General features: G+C 38.8%; 1 protein-coding gene across 6 annotated transcripts in view; it reads right to left on the reverse strand.

Moving 5' to 3' along the window:
• The window catches only part of LOC121948856 (bromodomain adjacent to zinc finger domain protein 2B-like), a 65,770-nt gene that overhangs the window by 20,733 nt on the left and 25,481 nt on the right, over positions 1-19,556 (reverse strand). For 5 of the 6 annotated variants that reach the window (XM_042494364.1, XM_042494367.1, XM_042494366.1 and 2 more), the window contains 9 exons: positions 11,038-11,199; positions 8,520-8,705; positions 7,884-8,015; positions 6,400-6,557; positions 6,037-6,273; positions 4,697-5,299; positions 3,460-4,084; positions 2,246-2,542; positions 594-654 (listed from right to left, as the gene is read on the reverse strand). In XM_042494364.1, coding sequence (XP_042350298.1) covers positions 594-654; positions 2,246-2,542; positions 3,460-4,084; positions 4,697-5,299; positions 6,037-6,273; positions 6,400-6,557; positions 7,884-8,015; positions 8,520-8,705; positions 11,038-11,197 — 2,459 coding nt within the window. In that variant the 5' untranslated portion in view covers positions 11,198-11,199. The remainder of the gene's footprint in view (positions 1-593; positions 655-2,245; positions 2,543-3,459; positions 4,085-4,696; positions 5,300-6,036; positions 6,274-6,399; positions 6,558-7,883; positions 8,016-8,519; positions 8,706-11,037; positions 11,200-19,556) is intronic. The other variant, XM_042494368.1, reaches the window with a different exon arrangement.

The raw sequence follows: 19,556 nt of genomic DNA on the forward strand, positions 1-19,556 counted from the left end.
ATAATAAAAGACGAATCTGTACTATGTCGTCCAGGGCATGTAGACAGATAACTACAGACAGTGGCTCCTCTGCTCTGAACATCCTGGCCAGAAATAAAATAATGTTGGTTCCACAATCCTGACGTGGTGACGCTAAGGCAAGAGGTATTTGGATACTTTTTTTTTATAGGGGGTTTTACCAATTATTCTGCAATTTTACAATGCGACATCAGAAGAGCAACTATTCTAAGATTCTACTTCCCATTTTGAAGAGTTTTGAAAGACTGATTAAAGACATTTTAATCGCAATTAAGGCCTTATTTTCAGATTAATGAATTCAATGCCTTTCAAAGCTTTTTAAGGATCCGCGGAGAACCCTGCTGCGATATCATAATATCTGCTGTGGCTGATCATGTGTTTGACGCTGCTCCACAAAATAAAGATGACCACAGATGACCTTTTATGAAAGGTCACTCGTCAGTCTTCAGTGAGCTGACATTTTTCTTAACACCAACTGCGTAAACACAAACAATGCACAATAGTGACGACAAATGGAACATGGTCAGATCGTTTATGCATCTCTTTTAATATAAAGTGCATGAACAATATCTTACCCAAACTCAAGAGGCAACCGCAGAACTCGCTCATCCGTTACTCTCCTCCTCTTCCCCGGTCCTAGAAAACAGGAGAAATGACTCAGCACTTTCAGCACCTCCAGGGGGACGTAAGTAAATCCACAGACCTGCCATGATAACAGATTTATCCACCATACAAAAATAGGAGAGGGACTGCACTGCAAATAAAAACCTCAACAAAAGAAGACCCTTTAAAAAATCAACTTATTTTGGATAATTGTTTTTTATATAAATACCAAATCTTAAATGACCCTAGAGATCAGTGGGATATAGTAGGTTAGCTGAGTTCAGGGTCAACAACACCCTATATGCATGGACATCAACATTTTTATTCCAGACTGATAAGAGGGGTGCAAAACAAAGAAACAGAGCTTATACAACAACAATCCTTACCACTGTCACCCACAGTTCAGTGGAGGTAGTGTTGGCAGTGTAAAATACACATTTAAAATCTTTTATGAATGCAAATGTTCCTTGAAGATCATCAAGTGTAATTTTCAACATACTGCTGTGATTCCTCTATTAATGCTATTAAATGGAAAAAGAAATGAATACTTTTCGATTATGGTAAGTCAGAATTGAGCTCTGCTAGAAGCGTAATATGCTCCGTGACTCATTCAGTATCAGATGTGTAAAGCATCTGCCCGGGTTATTAAAGCAAAAGCTGCTGGGGACCATCAAAACAATGACGTAACAAATTTCTTCCAGAGAACTCATTTTAATCTGAAACTACTGAGAGATGTAGATCCATGTTTTCATACTGGAAAAATACTGTAAGCGTCCTTTTTCTAATGATGGGTTGGATAATCTGAATAAGGAAAGTGAATGGAAGAAAAATAAAAACCATGCTGAAATTGGACTCATGGTCTGACTGTCATCTGAGTGAGTAACACTTTCCAAAAAAACAAAATCAACAACTAAAAGGGGAACTTTCATGCTCATTTTCAGGTTTATACTTGTATTTTTGGTTTAACTAGAACATGTTTACATGCTATAATGTTCAGGAAAAACTATTTTGTCCCCCTCCCTAAAAAGCCTTGTCCGCTCTGACTGGTCAGCGTTTCAGGGATTTCCCAATCTCGGCGTCTCTGCAGCATCATCGCAGCTGGAGAATGACTGTACCACAGAAAAGTGGCACTTTCTACCATGAAAAATTGTATAATATATAAGCTTCTAAACCAAAATCTTTACAACCAGACACATTCTAGCATGAATATTATCCAAAATGGTGGGGAAATTAACAACATCAGCAACCAAAACTAGCTGTTTTCCTGGCATTAGCATGTAGCCCCATGTAGAAGTATGGGCTATGTAATGTCAGCACTTGCAGTAGCGTGCCTGGAGCAGATGACCATATTAAGAAATCAATTACATCCATTGCTTTTACATAGATTTACCTGAATATTTGAAACTTTTGCCAAATTTAATATGAAAATACGACACTGTAACTATATGCATTATATGTATATATGCACTATACATGTGTTTTATATATATATATATATATGGAGATATAATATATATATATATACACACACACACACACACAGATCTTTAAATCTTTTTACATTGTAAAGCTGTTTTATCAGTTTTGGATGTATTTGGTTTTAAGGTAAACACAGATGTGTTACCTGGCAGTGTGGCAAACGTGAAGGATGGTGATAAGGTGCTGTGGTTACCCAGTGCCCCTGAACTGGTCACTGTGGTGGGGCTGAGTAGGCTAGTAGGTAAACTAGGAGGCTTGATGATCTGCAGATTAAGCAGGGAGCAGTTGGCTGAGAGGTTTGAGGAGGACTTGTGAGCAGACAAGGATTCTTTAGTGAGTTTCAGGGGAGTCCTTTCTGCATCGCTGTCTGCTGCTGTCTCACCGCGCTCCTTTATATCATCCTCGGAGCCATCAGAATCGCTATCCAGATTGCTCTCAGACTCTGCGGGGGATTCCAGCATGAAACAGGGAAACAGAGAGAAAGCAAAATTACACCCTAATTAGCATTCTTTTCACAACCAAACCTCCTCTAGCATATTCAATCTGCAATAACATGTCAATGGCATTTCTTTATTCATTTAAAAGAATAGTTCATATTTTTTAAAGTGGGCTTGTATGAGGTATTTATACATATTTCGAGCATTCCCTTCAATGGATGGCGGTTGGTGTTCCCCCAGTTTGGAAAAGCAGGCAAAAGCATCACCACATAAGCTAAGCAATGTACTGCTGTGGATGGGTTAGCATCAAAATGTATTTTAGCCACCAAAACATCTATGTCAGGTTAAATGTACCCTATATTTAGACTATTTTCAACACTTAACCTTGCCGTCAGACAGCCCCTGAGTACAAAAGCTGTTATATCACTTTCTTTACAGCTACCTGGCTCCATTGAGAACAACAATAAATTTACCTTACTGAACATTGGGGCTGCTGATCTACCACAGCCTTGATCACGCAGTTTTTGGTGTTCTAAAGGATGAGGTCGGATTCACCAAAGTCACACAAACAAACTAACAGATTGGGGCAGCAGTAGAACAACAACTCCCATTTTCTGTACGGTAAAATTACGTTTTTTGTAAATGGTGGCTTTGAAGGAGGCATAGATAAGGTTTAGTTTCAGTCAGTTCCCCTTCAGAAAGTGCTGTCTGACAGCAAGAAAAGTAGAGAAAATATACAAAATACAGCATAGACTTAAACTGAAACTGATTATTTTATGTAGCTGTGTTATACATTGCTTAGCCTCCGTGGCACAGCTCCAGCCTGCTTCTTCAAACTGGGGGTGTGGCGACCGCCATTGACTGTAAGTAATACACTGGTTATGGATAAGTAACACAAACAACCATACATATTTATTTTTACCTGATAGGCTACTGCCAGAATCTTCATCGTCAATATCATCTTCGTTGTCTTCATCATCGTCATCCAAACCATCTCCTAAAGAGTCGTCTGAGTCTTTACTGCTGTGGATGTCAGACTCACTGCCTCTGATTGAGTCTACAGGTGGACAGGATGAGCTGGTTTTAGACAGGCTCTTTCCTGCATGTAAAAACTTGGGAGTCTTAGTCTTTCTTGGTCTGTGAGCGAGACCTGATGAGGGTGAAGATTTAAGTGGGGAAGCAGAGCTGCCGGACATCTCCTTAGTACCAGTGCTCAGGTTGATGGGCATTGGACAGGGAGGGCTGGTGGCTACCAGGAGGGGCTTACGACTGGGGGTGCTGCTCTGGCTGCGAGGTTTGGTGATGAGGGCCAAAGGGGCGTCCTGAACTGCACTATTGATCGATCCATTAAGGTGCTGGTTCAAGAACAGATTGGTGTCATTGCTGTGCAGGAGAGACGGTAAATGACTGCTCAAGCTATCTGACGAATGTTTATGCTGTGTTGGCAACGATGAAGAGTATGCTGAATTTTTGTGACTTTTATGCCAGTTCTGGCTCTTGGGTCGTTGAGAGAAGACTTGCTTCATAGAGTCCTTGGAGTGGAGGGACTTCATGAGTAAAAAATGAAAAAGAAAAGGAAACAAAGAAAAAAAAGAAGTAATTACACAAACTGTCACTCAAATAACATTACTGTGGGCTGTGAATGAAGGAATTTAAGGTGTAATAAGAGACAGGGACAATGAAGAGCAGGCTCAAGCCTGTCAACTTCAGTAAAGATAAAAAGGCTGCTGTGGAAAAATATTTTCAAATTGTTTGGCTTAGTGCCATTGTGTGACTCCAGCTGTCATCTTGTATTTGTTGCTATTGTCATACTCTGGCAATCAAAAGACTGTATTTAATGTACCACCAGCATATGAATTAAAACCCTCTTGTTACTGACTGCTACATTTTCCCTTCTTTTCAAATAGTGACAATAACAGAGTCCTGTTAAAAGAGACAGATTTCTCTTCTCCTGATAACAAACATCCCAAAGCGTAACAGAGCTAATTGCTTGTCAATTTTGTGAAGTATTACCAATAGAGCTAAATGCATTGTCACTTCTAGTCATGTAGTGGTCACATAAAAGCCCTGATTTCATTACAGTAATTTGTTCTTTTGTACCTTAGGCAGAATTCAGATATAAAAAAATAAATAAATTGTGAATAATAAATATAACTAACCTGTTTCGATTTAAAACTGTTCAAGTGTAACGATCTTTCATCCGAAGGGTTTCTGCTGCTCTCCTTCATCCCGTCGACCAGCTGAGTATGCTTCACAGAGGGAATCAGGAATTTGGGTTTATGTGGAGGCTTTTGTGAGGCTGACAGTGTTGGTGGTCTGGGCAAAGAGGAGAGGGAGAGAGGCTTGGGTGAGGAATACAGAGACTGGGGCTTTGCAGGGGAACAGAAAGCAACATGTTTGGGGGAGGAGGAGACAGAGCAATGCTTTGGTGAGGATGAATGAGAGAATTGCTTTTGTAAGGTGGGACTGGGTGAGGACCTGGAGGGCAGAGGAGAGGCTTCCCTGTGGGACGGTGTGTGGGGACTGTTGCCGGCTGGCAACCCTGTGGCCTGTATGACACTGATGTGCTGCTGGCCTTTCTCCTCTGTAGTCCTGGAGCTCTGGAGGAACAGCGCTGCAGACGGTGACAGGCCGGCGAGATTAGAGGAGGACTGCAGGCGGTGCAGGGAAGTCAAAGTCTCACAATGACTGTCTTGAGTTGTATTTCCATCGGCAGTGCAAGGTCTCTTCTTTTTACTCTCAGAAGTGTTCTGTGTCAGCCGCTGAGTAGGAGGATGAGGAAAAGACAGCATGTCATGTCAGCTCCTACTGAGAGAGCCTCACAGTGGCAGCCCTGTCAGCTAGCACATACATCCAGTTTGCCGCCCACCACCATGGCAGCGCCTGACAATCCAACTGACATTTACTTAGCAAAGTGCAAATTTGTCAAACAAAAAACTTACAAAATAACTTCATCTTAGAATATTATTCTATAAAGAAACTAAAAAAAAAAAAAAAAAAATCTACATCCCACTTTTAAAATTGAGATTTTAGCAGTCTTATAAGTTTAGTGCAAGCTACACTGTGCGACACGGATCTAATAAACTAGGGTACAACATCAAGTTTGATGTATGCACACTGTACAATGACAACGCCTTGTGAATGGCAGGCTACGACGTACATCCATCGATATCAATACACAAGAACAAAATGTCACCAGCATGCGTCATCCATCTATGCCGCTGTAATGGTAAGAGCAAAATGCAAACAAACAACTCAAGCCCTCCCTATGGTGACATTTATGTGTATCGAAAAAAGTCTGAAGAAGAGGAGGAGGAGAATGTGAATGTTGTCATGGCTGGGAAAAAGAGTCCAACTTTGCAAGCCAATTTTGCAATAAGGGCTCAAAGTAATTTAGCATCTAATAATATTTATCGCCATGTTTCTTTTTACATTGGTCATCTTCCATCTGGGACAGCCCAAAATCGAACAGCGTATACCGGGCTTTAGAAAAGCTTACCTTGACTTTCCTTTCCACTCGACTGTCTTTTGCTGAATCAGAGTCCTCACTGCTCTGATCATCCTCTTCATCGTCATTGTCCTCCTCCTCCTCCTCCTCCTCCTCCTCCTCCTCCCCTTCCTCCTCCATGTCATCAGGATCACTGCTGCTCTCCTCACCATCACTGGTGCTATCTGACAATGATCCTGATTGGCTGCCACTCATGCTGGAGGTCTCTAGCGGTCTTTTGTTGGCTTTCTAAATAAATAATAATTAAAGTTGTTTTTTTTAATCAGGAGAAAGGGTGCCAGGAACAACAGAGCAGTGAAGTGATTTTTTCATGCGGTGTATTATACTCAAGTGCTCGAGCAAAACAGTGTTAACCTTTTCTTTTATTTTCTGAATGATCTTCTGGTGCAGTTTGCCTGGCTTGCTGGCCTTGGTTTTCTCCGTGTTTCCCTTTGTTGGAAACAAACTGGTGTTCACAGCAGACTTCCCAGTAGGAGAAGATGCACTCCTACCATTCACTGTTCCAGTTACGCCTACAGAAAGTGGTATTGTGCATTTCTTAAAAGGGATACTCACGAGAACAAGCAAAATGAACACATTAGGAGGACAATAAGTCAAATAGACCCAGTTTTCACTTGGTTTTAAAATGCCTTTTAGTGATCCAAACACATCGCCACACCTGTGTCTATAATGTGTCTCCAAGGTGTCCAGCTGACCACTTGTTATCAGATTTTTTTCAAGCCTCTGTCAATTTTGCCAGAAGGTCAAATGTTACTGCGCACAGTTATTATGTCCTAACTCTCGTCTGTCACGTTAGCAGTTGTGTCTGTGCAGCTGTAAATATGGCTGATAGCAGAAACCAACACGTCTTCTTCCATTGGGAAAAACAATGAACACTAATGCAACACTTCATCCAACTTGCAGTAAAGGGTAAGTCATAGTGTGATGGCACGCTGGCAACAAAACTACAATTTCATTCTGCATTAATGACGTATTTTCCTGTTAGGCCATTGTTGCAGACACATCAGGACCATGGTCTGTACATTAAGATGGACGGCATGACAGTTCCCCAAAAGAAAAACCAAAACATCTTGATCAACCCTGGTGGCTGGCTGCAATAAAGATTATAAACCTCATCCCCCCTATGGTAGTGGATTGGGAAATGGGCCGAACAAAAAATCTAAGTATATATCAGATACATTTTTCCCAAAGCTGGTTTCTGTCATTTTAGGTAGCTCTTATCACTCTGATGTATGTACATTTTTCAGATAAATTTGGGTTTAGTTAGTTATTTGATACTATAAAATTGGGAAGTGACGTCATAATTTACAGCTGTGTGTGTAAATCAATGTGTCTGCAATCAATGGCGCTACTCGCGATTTTTGTTGGACTGATGTACAGGCAAGAAGCTGATATCACAATTTCCACTGTCAGATTACGACTGTGCAGACACTGACTCCAAATGACATCATCAGCACAAGATGGCAGCACCTGTATCTAGGATATTTTGCCTTCATTTTTGTACAGTGGGAGAAAAGTGGAGATGCATCATCCATTTTTATACAGTCTTTGATCAGGAGGACCCATGTGCATTTACACAACAAAAGAAATGTGGTTAAATGTATCCAAAACCACCTTAGCAAATTAATCGGATCCCAATGCATCTTGGTGGTCATTTACACTTTCATTTAGTGCTGACCACTTGTGATCCATTTGCCCAAGACACAATTAAAAACCAAGAGTAAACTGGGTAATTAAGTTATTTTTTTAATGTTTTACAAAACAATGTTTATGGAATCATTTTTTGCTTTTAAACAACTAAAACATGTATGACTTTATGAAGGAAGATGTCTCTCTACCTGAGGTGCGTGACTGCGAGTGAATGGGATCATGGCTTTTGAAGGTTGACATAAACGCAGGATGGAGACCCAGAAGAGGAGGGAAGAAGGCTCCTGCTCCTCTGGTATGTGCCTCAGATGGCCGCCACCAGTCTGAAGTAGGGGAGCGAGATACCGGACAGTTAGGCACAAATAGCAACTTTATCTAGATATGCAGAGAATCCAGTTGACAACATGTTACAAGAGCATGTTTTATCCAACCTGTCAACAGAACTAATCATGTGGTTTAAAATATAATGCACTCCATTGACTGGGATTCCATACCTTTATATAGAGAGTCTAAAAGTTAAAGCTGAGCCATTGTCTAAGTCATACTTGACATGGCGCAGCCCCAACAGTTTCCCCAAGACCATTATTCTTTTGAAACAGCTTCTACTTTCTGCAATGGCAATTTACTTTATGCAGAGCGTCATGATATTATTTAAAAAGCACACAATTGGATATCATTGAGAATTTCTTTAATCAAATACATAATAACATACAGTATATTATTGTCTTAACTGTTAAAAAAAAGGACAAAGATATTACCCAGGACTTATATTACAAATAACTCCATTATCAAACCAATTTAAAATATTGCATCTTGAACTCCCCTACCTGGAAATGTACTAAACTGGGAGTGAGCAGCCAAGGCAGACAAGCCCAGACTTCCCAGGCCTCCAAACTCAGAGCGGCCTGGACTTGATGTGTAGAGCCCAAAAGCTGGATGGCTGACCAAAGGAAAACCATTGGAGCTGCCAGACATGTTTACACGATCATCTCCGGTTACCTGGAGCAGATGGCCTGGAGGATACAGGATACAGTTCAAAAAATGCGTTAAAATATTATCTATTGATTTACTTACTGATTTATTGTGCTCTCTATAAAGACTGTCTCTCCAGATATTCTGTCTACACATACAGTAGATGTATATTACACAACAATGGATTTAACATATCATGGTTTAATTTGTATTTTTTTATTAGTAGTATTTTAAAGATTTTTTTTGGCTTTTTAGCTTTATTGGATAGAACAGACTATTAGAGTGAGTAGGGGAGCGAGAAGGGAAGATATGCAGCAAAGGGCCAAGGTCGGACTCGACCCCACGGCTGCTGCGGCAAGGACACACCCCTTTACATAGGGCAGCCGCTCCACCAGGTCAGCAACTGGGTGCCCCTTAATTACAAATTTTTTAAGTCACTAATTGTTAATACTGTGATACAATTAGGGACCTCTTAAAACAACATTTTACCAAAAAAAAACAGTGTAAACTAAAAAAATAAAGACAAAGCTGTGGGAAGGATCTGTCTGCTGTCTGGTGAGTCTGAGAATCTGTTTATTGTGATGATCATGAAGGAGTCAGGGTCAGGCATAGCCACTCATTTTTGTTAAATGAGGATATATAAACAAACAAACTAAACTAACGTGCAGAACGACAAAAAACAAATAATAATATCGGCTGTAGAGATGTCTGCCTTCTCTCAAATATAATGGAACTACGTAGCACTCAGCTTGTCTCTTTCCAGAAATCATGACCTGGTTACTCAAGATAATCCACAGACCTTGTGAGCAGTTTTATGTAGGAACTATTTTCTTTCTTTATTACTGTGCAGAAGGAAGCGTGCACCGACTGCTTGCTTACTAACACTATAACCCAGCCGTCGAGGATGCCATTAGTGTTTACACTCCATGCTATCATGATCCTAGAGTAGATAGGAACAGTAGATATATTTGAAATGTAAAATGCTTTTTTTGTTTTTCTTTGAGCTCCACTATCCAAGGGGGCATATAGTTCCATTATATTTGAGAGAAGGCAGACATCTCTACAGCCAGTATCTCCAAAACTTACCATCCCACACCAAAACAATCTAGCCTGATAAAAAACTACAGGTAAGATAAAAAAAAATGTATTTTTAATGTGGAGGTGTCCCTTTAAAATAAGTAGGTCATACCTTTTCTCAAAAGCCAATATTGAATAAGACTTTTATTTGTCATTACTGGGTTAATTTTACTAGGATTTGCAGCATAAACATTTGCTCAGATACACTCACCTGGTTAAAGGAATTACAAAGCTTTTAGGAGTATGAAAGCTTGAGTATAATCCTATTCAAAGGGGTGTTACCACCACTGGTTGTTTGGTATCTTTCTTCTACTTCCCACAGGGAAAAAATCTCTTAAAATAACTCAATTTACTTGATAATCATAAGAGGAATGTGACTACAGAGGTGCCAATGTGCTTTCAGCATTTAGTGTTCAGTCCAAAATAAATTATCAGGGAAATTTCTGTGCACGTTTGGTGTGGGGGTCTGAAAATGAATAATTTATGAGAATGTCTCTAATGTGTTCTTCATTGTGATAGCGCGACAAGAAAAAAAAAACTACTTTTTTTTGGGGCATCTTATCATGAAGGGAAAAAAATAATCAGAAACCACGGTATGTAAATTTGCACATTATTTTGTGGTCAGGGGTAATCTGACAGCTTATGCATCACCGCTTCTCAATGCGTAATGGCTTTGACCACAATTAGTATTCAGAGAAAACAAGAGGATGTTGGCGGCTGCATGCGCACTGTGAGGCTGACAGACATGTCAAATCACACAGGATAAACTGGAGCTAAAGGTTGTCAAAAGACATTCACAAGGGCATACAATGATTTTTAATTGTGGGCATTCATTAATTCAACAGCCTTTCCATTCCTATTAAAATTGTCTGTAACATGTTGAGACTGAGAGAAGGTGTCTTAAGCCTCCTTATTGTTGCAGGATTTTAATTCAGTGTTTTTCACTAAATGTAGTTGGATGCCTCCTCCAAATAGATTTGCCTCTTATTTTTTTCTCTCAAAAGTTTGTGTGGAAGTAAAGTGCATACTTATTGCAAAGTCAGTCGGACTGAGCATTCATTTACATTCATGAATAGCTTGTGAATTTAAAGCTGTTGTGTGGGTGACTATTAATGCTGTTTGAAGCACTGCATACTCGAACCTTATCCCACCTAAAATAATTTATAAACCCTGTCCAAAATGTGGGCAGAATGACAAAATATAATAACTTGACAATAAATAATAAATAAAGTCATTGTGATCTTGTGCCATGACTGCGTGCACATCTAAGTAGTGTGTGTGTGTGTGTATTCATACCACAGGTGGTGAGAGGGGAGCTGCCCGCAGGACTCGGGGCCGGACTGCTTTTTGTGGAGGGTGTCTGGGGTGGAGCAGGGGAGGAGCTGGCTGAAGAGGAGGCCATGTGAAGGGAGGACGGGGCTGAGGATGGGGAGGCCAGCCGCTCGCCAAACTCCATATCTGTCAAACACAATCCAATCAACACTCGCAAGAGAAGAAAAGAAGGGGAGGAAAAAAAAACACTCTTGCCACACACCCCACTGAGACTTCGTTTTTCTCTGACACACATGTGAATTACCGTTGAGACAATATTGGATTTTAACCCCTGTTGTCTAGATGTGTATCACTCCTTTGTGAATGCAATGTGTTGTCCACTATAACAAACAAAAAGGCTGTCAGACAACCTAATGGTATTGTTTATTGACTCTGAGACTTATTGTGATAAAACGATTGCTGTTTAGTATTTGTATAGTATTTGTATTTGTTAATCAATCATCAGAAAACAAAAAAATAATTAAAATAAACTGAACTTATCAAATGTTTCAGTAATTTATCAAAAGTGTCAAAAAATGTGCTGCTTTAAGCTTCTTAAATGCTATGATGTGCTAGTCCTTTCTATTTTATACTATTGTAAATGGGTTTTGGATTGTTGTTTGGTCAAAACAAGCAATGTGAAGAAGTCACCACTAGGAAACCGAGGCTTTTTTCACTGTTTTCTGATATTTTTTTTGAGTAAATCATCAAACATTAAAAAAAACAAAAAAAAATGAACAAAAGTAATCTTTGGTTGCAGCCCTAGACAATGATATTAAAAATACCGTGTTATCATTTTTACAAATCATTGATTTTATTTGATGTAAAGCAAAACAGCAGTAAACAGGTCATCGCGATAAACATCAATATTATGATTTGTGTGACTGTGATTGTGCGTTATGTAATTTTGTATTCAGCAGCATTAATATTTGAACTGTATGGTACAGAATGATTGACACACTAGGCTTGCAGTGAGTTATCGGTTTCATGGTTTACCGTGCTATGATTGTTATTATACCATCTTATGTTTACAGTATTGAACATAAAAAAGCAACCAGACAGGGAATTTCCCAGTAATTTGATTTTTTTCGACACATACTTAGATTTAAAAAAACGGTTTCAAGTTTAAGTTGCAATGAAGCATTTGTTCAAACAAAAAATAATGTTTTCATTCCTTTAATGGTCATGATAACTGATAATAATGATAATACCAATAATAACACTGACAATAATATTAATAATAATAGTAGTAGTAGCAGTAGTGTAACAAAGTTGAAACAACCACATTCAGAGATACACACACAAATAGACACAGTAGTTCAGTTCACCAGCTGCTGGTGACAACTTGGTCATATCAGCTCTCCACAGCTCGAGCTCATAATTACAGCCCAGGCCTTTTCTCCGTGATAGTCTAATGAAACTCTAAGCCAGTCTTCAGTCTCTTATGAACACATTTTCATTTATCCCTCCACACTCTTAACCAAGTCAACTTAATCAAGTCAATACTGATGAATCAACAGGAGCTGTAATCACAGCCTCTGCCATTTTCTCTGAAGTCTCTCAGACCAATGTTGATCTGCGCATCATCCAAATTATGCCACGGACATTCTCGTACAACTATGCTCTTTAATCAGCTCCACATTTCCAGAATGTTCCATTATTTATGCTACTTCACATCTCCATGATCACAAAAGCCCACATCTAAAATCCTCTTTGATGCTAACGTATCCAGATTTTCTGCTACAGCCTGCCTTTGTTATAGTATTGTACGTTACACCAACAATTTCTAGATCTCCCTGGTGATTCTCCCCTGCACAAGGAAACAGGAGCAGCTGATTAATTTGAGGAGACAAAGCTACCCTCTGAATATCAAGTATCATCCTTCAACAGGAACAGCACTGATGAGACGTAAATGACATGAAAGCTGCACCCATGCTTCACTGGAAAGGCCACCGTTTCCTGCCGTAGTGTGAGTGGGAGTTTGTGCAGAATAAAGGTGCTAACATATTTATAATGCAACATGAAAGAAGAAAAAAAATCATCTGGTGTCATTTTGACCTTGCTACATCAAACTTCACCTGTCATTTAACGCTGTCCAGTATGCTTATACAAATCAAAACCATTTTCTGTGCATCCGTTATGAAAAAAAAGTTACTTAATATTCAACAGGATGGCAAAGATTTTGTCAAGGATTAAAGGCAGGACGCTCCACTAAAAAAATCAGCATGGACTAAATTTTTGTCTTAATTTAATTTTTAATTCTACATCAACATGCTGCAGATATGATCTCTATAGATAATTATTCTCTAGTGCATAATTAAATTGTCATTTTCTATCAATGTGGGACCCGAAAGGACTGAGGTAGTGTTTCTTCATAGATGTTAAAAACAGATTCATAGTTGACTTCATTTGTCAAATGTGGCATTGCAAACAGATTAAAATATATGAGCAAAAAGCCAGCCTGCTCTTGAGGGGAAAGGCTTTTTTTGCAGCATTTACAAAGCCCATCCTGACTCCATTACTAGAAATTAAATGGCTTTAACAAGCTAATAATCTTGAATTTATAGACAATAAATATAATACCACAGAGGCAGTAAGTACAGTATTCTGGGTTTTTAATAATCAACTTTTATATCAAACATTTAAAATTAATTTGATGGATGTATGTACACCATCTTGAGCTAATGTAAGCATGTGAAGTGAAAGACAAACAGTGCAGACATCCCCAACGGCAGGATGCAGTTTCTATGAAAGCACATGTGCTAATATGGCAGAGATGATTTACAGAACAAATGACTCTGATTGAATCAAAGTCATGTTCACATATCTGACTCCACAAGCGCAACGCAGCATGTCATCTCTGCCTAAAAATGTCTCTCTAACAGGAAAACAAGCATCTTAACAGAATGAGATTCAAATGAGACAAAGCACAAAACACCATCAATCATTTAAATGTAGGCTGTTATAACTATTCAACTAAGCAATCTAAAAAAAATACAAACAACTCTGCAAGTATTTTGATGATGCAGTATCTCAAAGATTTCCAATAAAAGCCTTAGGCTTATGGGTCCAAAGCATATTTACATTTCTGTTAGAGTGAGAATTGGCTTTACCAGGCTTATTAGAAAAATGGCAGAAGTACTACAAATTCTTTAGGTACTTTAGGTACTACAATAAAATAATGCAGATCTGACAGGGTTGCAACAGTATCGTAGTTTTAAGATATACTTTGGTATGAACAATGATGTGTACACCTGCTTATCTACAGTATTAAAAATAATGAAACCTGAATGAGTCAAACCTTTAGTTTGTTTATTTTCAAGAGGGAGATTTTGCACAACGTTCCATTAAAAAACACTTTCAATTAAAAGCGTTTATTCAACAACAACAACAACAAAAGAAATCCCTTAAAAGATCATTGTAACTGATAATAACGATAGTTTTACACCATATACCGTGAAAGCATAGTATTTTCTGAAATGACTATCTTGCCATTAAAATCTCATACTGTTGCAAGCCTAGGATCATATAATGTTTTTTAAGTGGCTGGAATAATGTACTTTGCATACTCGCATATTCATCAGGTCATGGGTAGCTAGAGCCTATCCCAGCATGCATTTGTACATCAAGCGGAAGGTAATGAAAATGCTTTATCAGTTTGCCAGTGGATTACAGGTGTAAGGAAACACCGACAGACCATTTTAGCAGTTTCGAATCCCCTTGACATGCAAATCTTTAAAATGTAAAGGGAAACTGAAACACCAACAAGAGACACATGCAAGCACAGACAGACTAATTAAACTCAAACAGAAAAAGCTCATGATCAAACACAGGAACTCCCCTGCTGTGAAGAGGCAAAGCTAACCAACTAATGCAAAATTTTGCCTTGGATACAAAAATGGCTAAACAGCAATCATACAGTTGGCTTTAAAGCTAAGCTTACAGAACCACTGATTTAAATGAAAGCTTCACTTTGTTTACTTTTTATCTGTCATTCTTTTACTTTTATGAGGTATCTATTAGGATGTTTAAAGAAAAGCCAGCACTCTTCTGTTTTGTTGTTGTTACTTGCCAAACTGACTATTACTGTCAAACACCTCCTATTCTGAAAGGAGGTTGTTTGGTGGTTAATTAGCTTACTTGAAAACATTTCAGAAAATATGCTTAACCGACGGCCTGTTAGCTTAGCTCCTCAGGGCTGTCATCTAATATGATTTAATACGAATTAAACTGCAGATTATTCCCTAAATCAACTGTTTGGTTAACTAATGGACAATCATTATAGACCTATTTATTATTATTTTCTTTTTTCCAAATTCATTGTGTGCCATAAAGCAATTGTCCGATAAATAAACTTAACTCTAGGGCTGTATCCGACTCAGAATTATGTCAGTCGAATAAGATTTGGATGTTGAATATGAATACTTGACTTTTTTTTTTTTTGTTGTCCACATAAAGTTTTAAATTCTAAACAGGTTCTGTGGGACATTCAGTGTGGCAGCAGCATTCATTTAATATATTAAACAAGCTTATGGCACTATCAACTGATCGTAAATGTGCAACATCCTTTTTTGCCGACACTAGATATCAAACAAAAGCCAGAGACTGCAGCACGTTAACTTGCTGTGAGCTGTAATCTCAGCAAAAGAGCTGTCTCTCTCTCTCTCTCTATACCAAGCAGCTTCTCCATGCTGCTGCCTGCTCCTCTGCAGCTGCTTGAACATAAGAGTAGCATGAAAGTCAAGAGCACTCACTCTGCAGCAAATTGGAGACCAAAGTGTCCCCAGAAGTACAATGCAAAAAAAAAAAGCAATCTCAGTCAGGGGTGTTCGACTGATGACTCGAATCTCCAACTTTAAAGGGGCAACCCTACTTAACTCATTAAGACTGTAAGGAGGGAATAAAAGCGAGCCTCAGTGTCAGACGGTAACATGGTTCTATTTTGTTTTTATTGAGTTTGAAATATGACACCGTAAAAATATGAGAATAGTAACATTGTTGGGTTAGGGTTAGGGTTATATATTAATATATTGATATTATATTGATACCAGGATATGTGATTGTCTTAGATTTCAGATAACGTAATATTGCAACTGTGGTCTTCTCCTGATTTAAACGGCTACATTATAGTAAGGTGATGTAATTTTCAGAACTTACCAGACTGTTAACTGTTTTTTTATTTGCCTTTAGACTTAGACTTAGACTTAGACACGTTTATTTATCCCACTTGTGGGAAATTAACTAAATATATAAAATATCAATATATACAAAATATAAAATATACAAAAGTGCAAAAATAGGCATGTATCAAAGAAGAAGAAAAAATGTACAGGTTTTAAATACAAAAATCAAAGATATACTAGAAAAAAATCAAAGATATACAGATTAAACAAGATGCAGGTAAGAATGTGGGAGAATGAGGGAGCACTGTTGTTGTATTGTAATAAATAGTAATAAGGATAATTAGGCAGGGGCAATTTTTAAAATACAACTGAAAGAGAAAAAAGTGACATGTGTACCAACTAAGTCATCATATTCACATTACTGATGATTATTCATCAAAAATCTCATTGTGTAAATAGATAATGAAGCCAACAATAGTCAACCCTGCAATACCATCATGATATCAATATCGAGGTATTTTATCCATATTGCCCAATTTCCTCAATCTCATCTAACACCCAGAGGTTCAGTATATTTCTCAAAATATCAAACTATTCTATTAAGCTTCAGTAAATCTTTTTTTTTATCTTATCATTAAAAGTCATGCATTTTCTGTCTGTGTATTTACTCATTCCAGCTGTGTTTGTGTGTTTGATGAAGCTGTGGATATTTCACAACGCAGTGTTGCTATATTTTGGATGCATATAAGCATCGTTGTGTGCTCCTCCTTGTCCATGTTCTTGCACAATAACAGATGGCTGATGCTAACAATGATAATCCAGTAACACAGTCATCAGCATGGATCAGCAGTATTCAGACTGCAAATACAATGTCTTTTCAGCTAATGGAGGGTACACGCAAGAGAAAGAGGGAGTGTATCAGAGGGTCTCGACGCTGGAACATAGAGAGGTACATCACTCAAAGGGCCTCTATCAGTTCTCTTACAATATGTAACAAAAGTGATAAAAATAAAGAGGCTGAAAAAAATCCCAAAACATATATGTCAAGATATAACTGTCATGCATTCCCGGTGGCCTACTAATTAGCATTACTTCATGTTAAATCAAATTTCTCAGACACTGACATCTATACATGGTTGCTTTGATGCCGCTGCACTCTCCCAAACCTCACAAATGACTGCTGGTGTCCATCATCCCACTAAACACAATTAATTCCTTCTGCTTCGACTGACAAACAGCAACGCCACTCTGCGTTTGGCCTCAGTGATTTTCTAGATGAGAGGAAATAAAAGGATGTAAAAAGCAGAGAGACTGAAACCTTCCCGGTGGCTGACATCAATAAAGCAAATTTTTAAAAAGCCATTCGTTCACCCACTTGCCGTTCTCTCTTTGAGGTCACCCAGCAGACCAGCTGAAATGAAGTCAATTATTTGTGAAGGTTTTCTTTCCCCCTATTTGTGTGTACACGCACAAGATGTGCAGGACGAGGGCTCGCTGTGGGGCAGGCTTTTACGGTCAAAGGATGACAGAAAATGGAGTGTGTGGGGTCGCTATGGCTACAGAAGGTGCATAACAAGTTCAATTGTACACCCACAGTTCGGTTGGAGTACCATGCTCCTGTGAGTTTCCATCAGTTCTTCATTCTGCCCATGTCTGCTGATGACAAGTTGCTGTTCCCGGCCCTGACTCCTACTCTACCTGGAGAGTGATGAAGTGTTGTGCCTGACCCAACCCCCCAGCTAAGAAAGGAAACTTCAGACTGACCTGCATTACAACGGTAACACACAGCATTACTCAGCGTCAGGCAGAAGGGGGATTTTCAAGGCCAACTAATGACTTCCAAGTTTGATGATGATGCAGTAGGGGGATTTATAGAACTAAGAAAACGGTTTTCTTTGATTTCATAGAAGTATTTTCAAATGGAAACTAAAACACAATAGGGCTGTGCCTGACTCAGTAGTGTGCCAGTCAAATCAGACTGGGCTGTTCATTAATAATATTTTGCAGTTTATTTTGTTTTCATACAAAGTTTTAAAGTTTAACAGGCTCTGCAGGACATTAGTGTGACAGGACATTCACGTAAAATATATAATATACGTAAGATAATGGGGCTAATAACGGATTGCAAATCTGCATTTTTTGCAAACACTAATTCACCACTTTCAAACAGAGGGTCTCCTCTCTCCTCCGCTGTGCCCCTGCCTATGTGCTGCCTGCATGTCTGCAGCCACAAAGAATGGCATAAAAGTCAAGAGCACTCACTCCGCAGCAAAATCTGGGGACCAAAAAGTCCCCAGAAATACACTGCACAAAATGCTGACTAACAAATGCCAACACACACACACACACACACACACACACACACACACACACACACACACAGACACACACACACACACACAAACACACACAGAAAACAAACACACAAAAGAAACCAGACTGCTCGACCTGAAGTCTCCAACTGACGATTCGAATCTCTGACTTTGAAGGGGCAGCCCTAATTCTAAAGGTAAATTCAAGCTTATTTTTGTAGACAGTTAAATGTTGCAATGTTTGATAATTCACTCGTTTCACAAAGCAACTACTAAACTAACCCTGAAATGATTATTTAATCAGTAAAAAATTGATTAGCACTGAGCCCGCTTCTCAAATATGAGGATGCCTTTCTTTAACATTGTAAACTGAATCTATTTCTTACTTTTTCAAGTATTCCTAAATATACAGGACACACTGTCTTTTCAATTTTCAGTGATGTTGAAGTGTACTGAGCATGCTGTCATGGCAGCTGTGTAGAGTGATTAAGAAGGAAAACATGGCATTGCTAAACAATCAATACTCTGCATCAAGGGTTGGTTTACCATTCTTGTCAGGTTTACTCTTTGCAGCAAGGGCCTCTTTTTTATGAGCATTCTGGGAGAAAAGAGAAACCATGTGCCTTCCAGAGGTTGTGGTCAGGAGTGTGTGCAAGGATGGTTGTCATCAAGGATGGAAAAGTTAGGAAGAAGCTACTAGATTTAGGTCATAAATAAGGAATCTGCAGTAGGGTTATGCTCACACTGCAAGCCTTGGTGCTCAGTTTGGGTTATTGCTTCGATACACATTTTATTTTGGCATTCACATTATCTTTTAAATGTGGCTAATATCAGTGGGAACTGGTCATGGTCCAGCATTTATGTTTTTTTTAATAAGTTGATGTGCTTTGGAAGCCAGCAAATTCGTTAGAAGATGATAATAGGACAAGGAAAAAAGAGCTCAACTTCTTATTACAGCTTTTATGGAGCAATTGCGCCTACTTTTGAAAGGAGGTGTGTGTGGATGCAAAGTCGAAGCCAGGAGTGTGACACAACGGCAGCTTCTGGGGCTCAAAAATGATGCCGACAT

This window comes from Plectropomus leopardus, chromosome 10 (assembly GCF_008729295.1).
Source record: "Plectropomus leopardus isolate mb chromosome 10, YSFRI_Pleo_2.0, whole genome shotgun sequence".
NCBI classification, from domain to species: Eukaryota; Metazoa; Chordata; class Actinopteri; order Perciformes; family Serranidae; genus Plectropomus; species Plectropomus leopardus.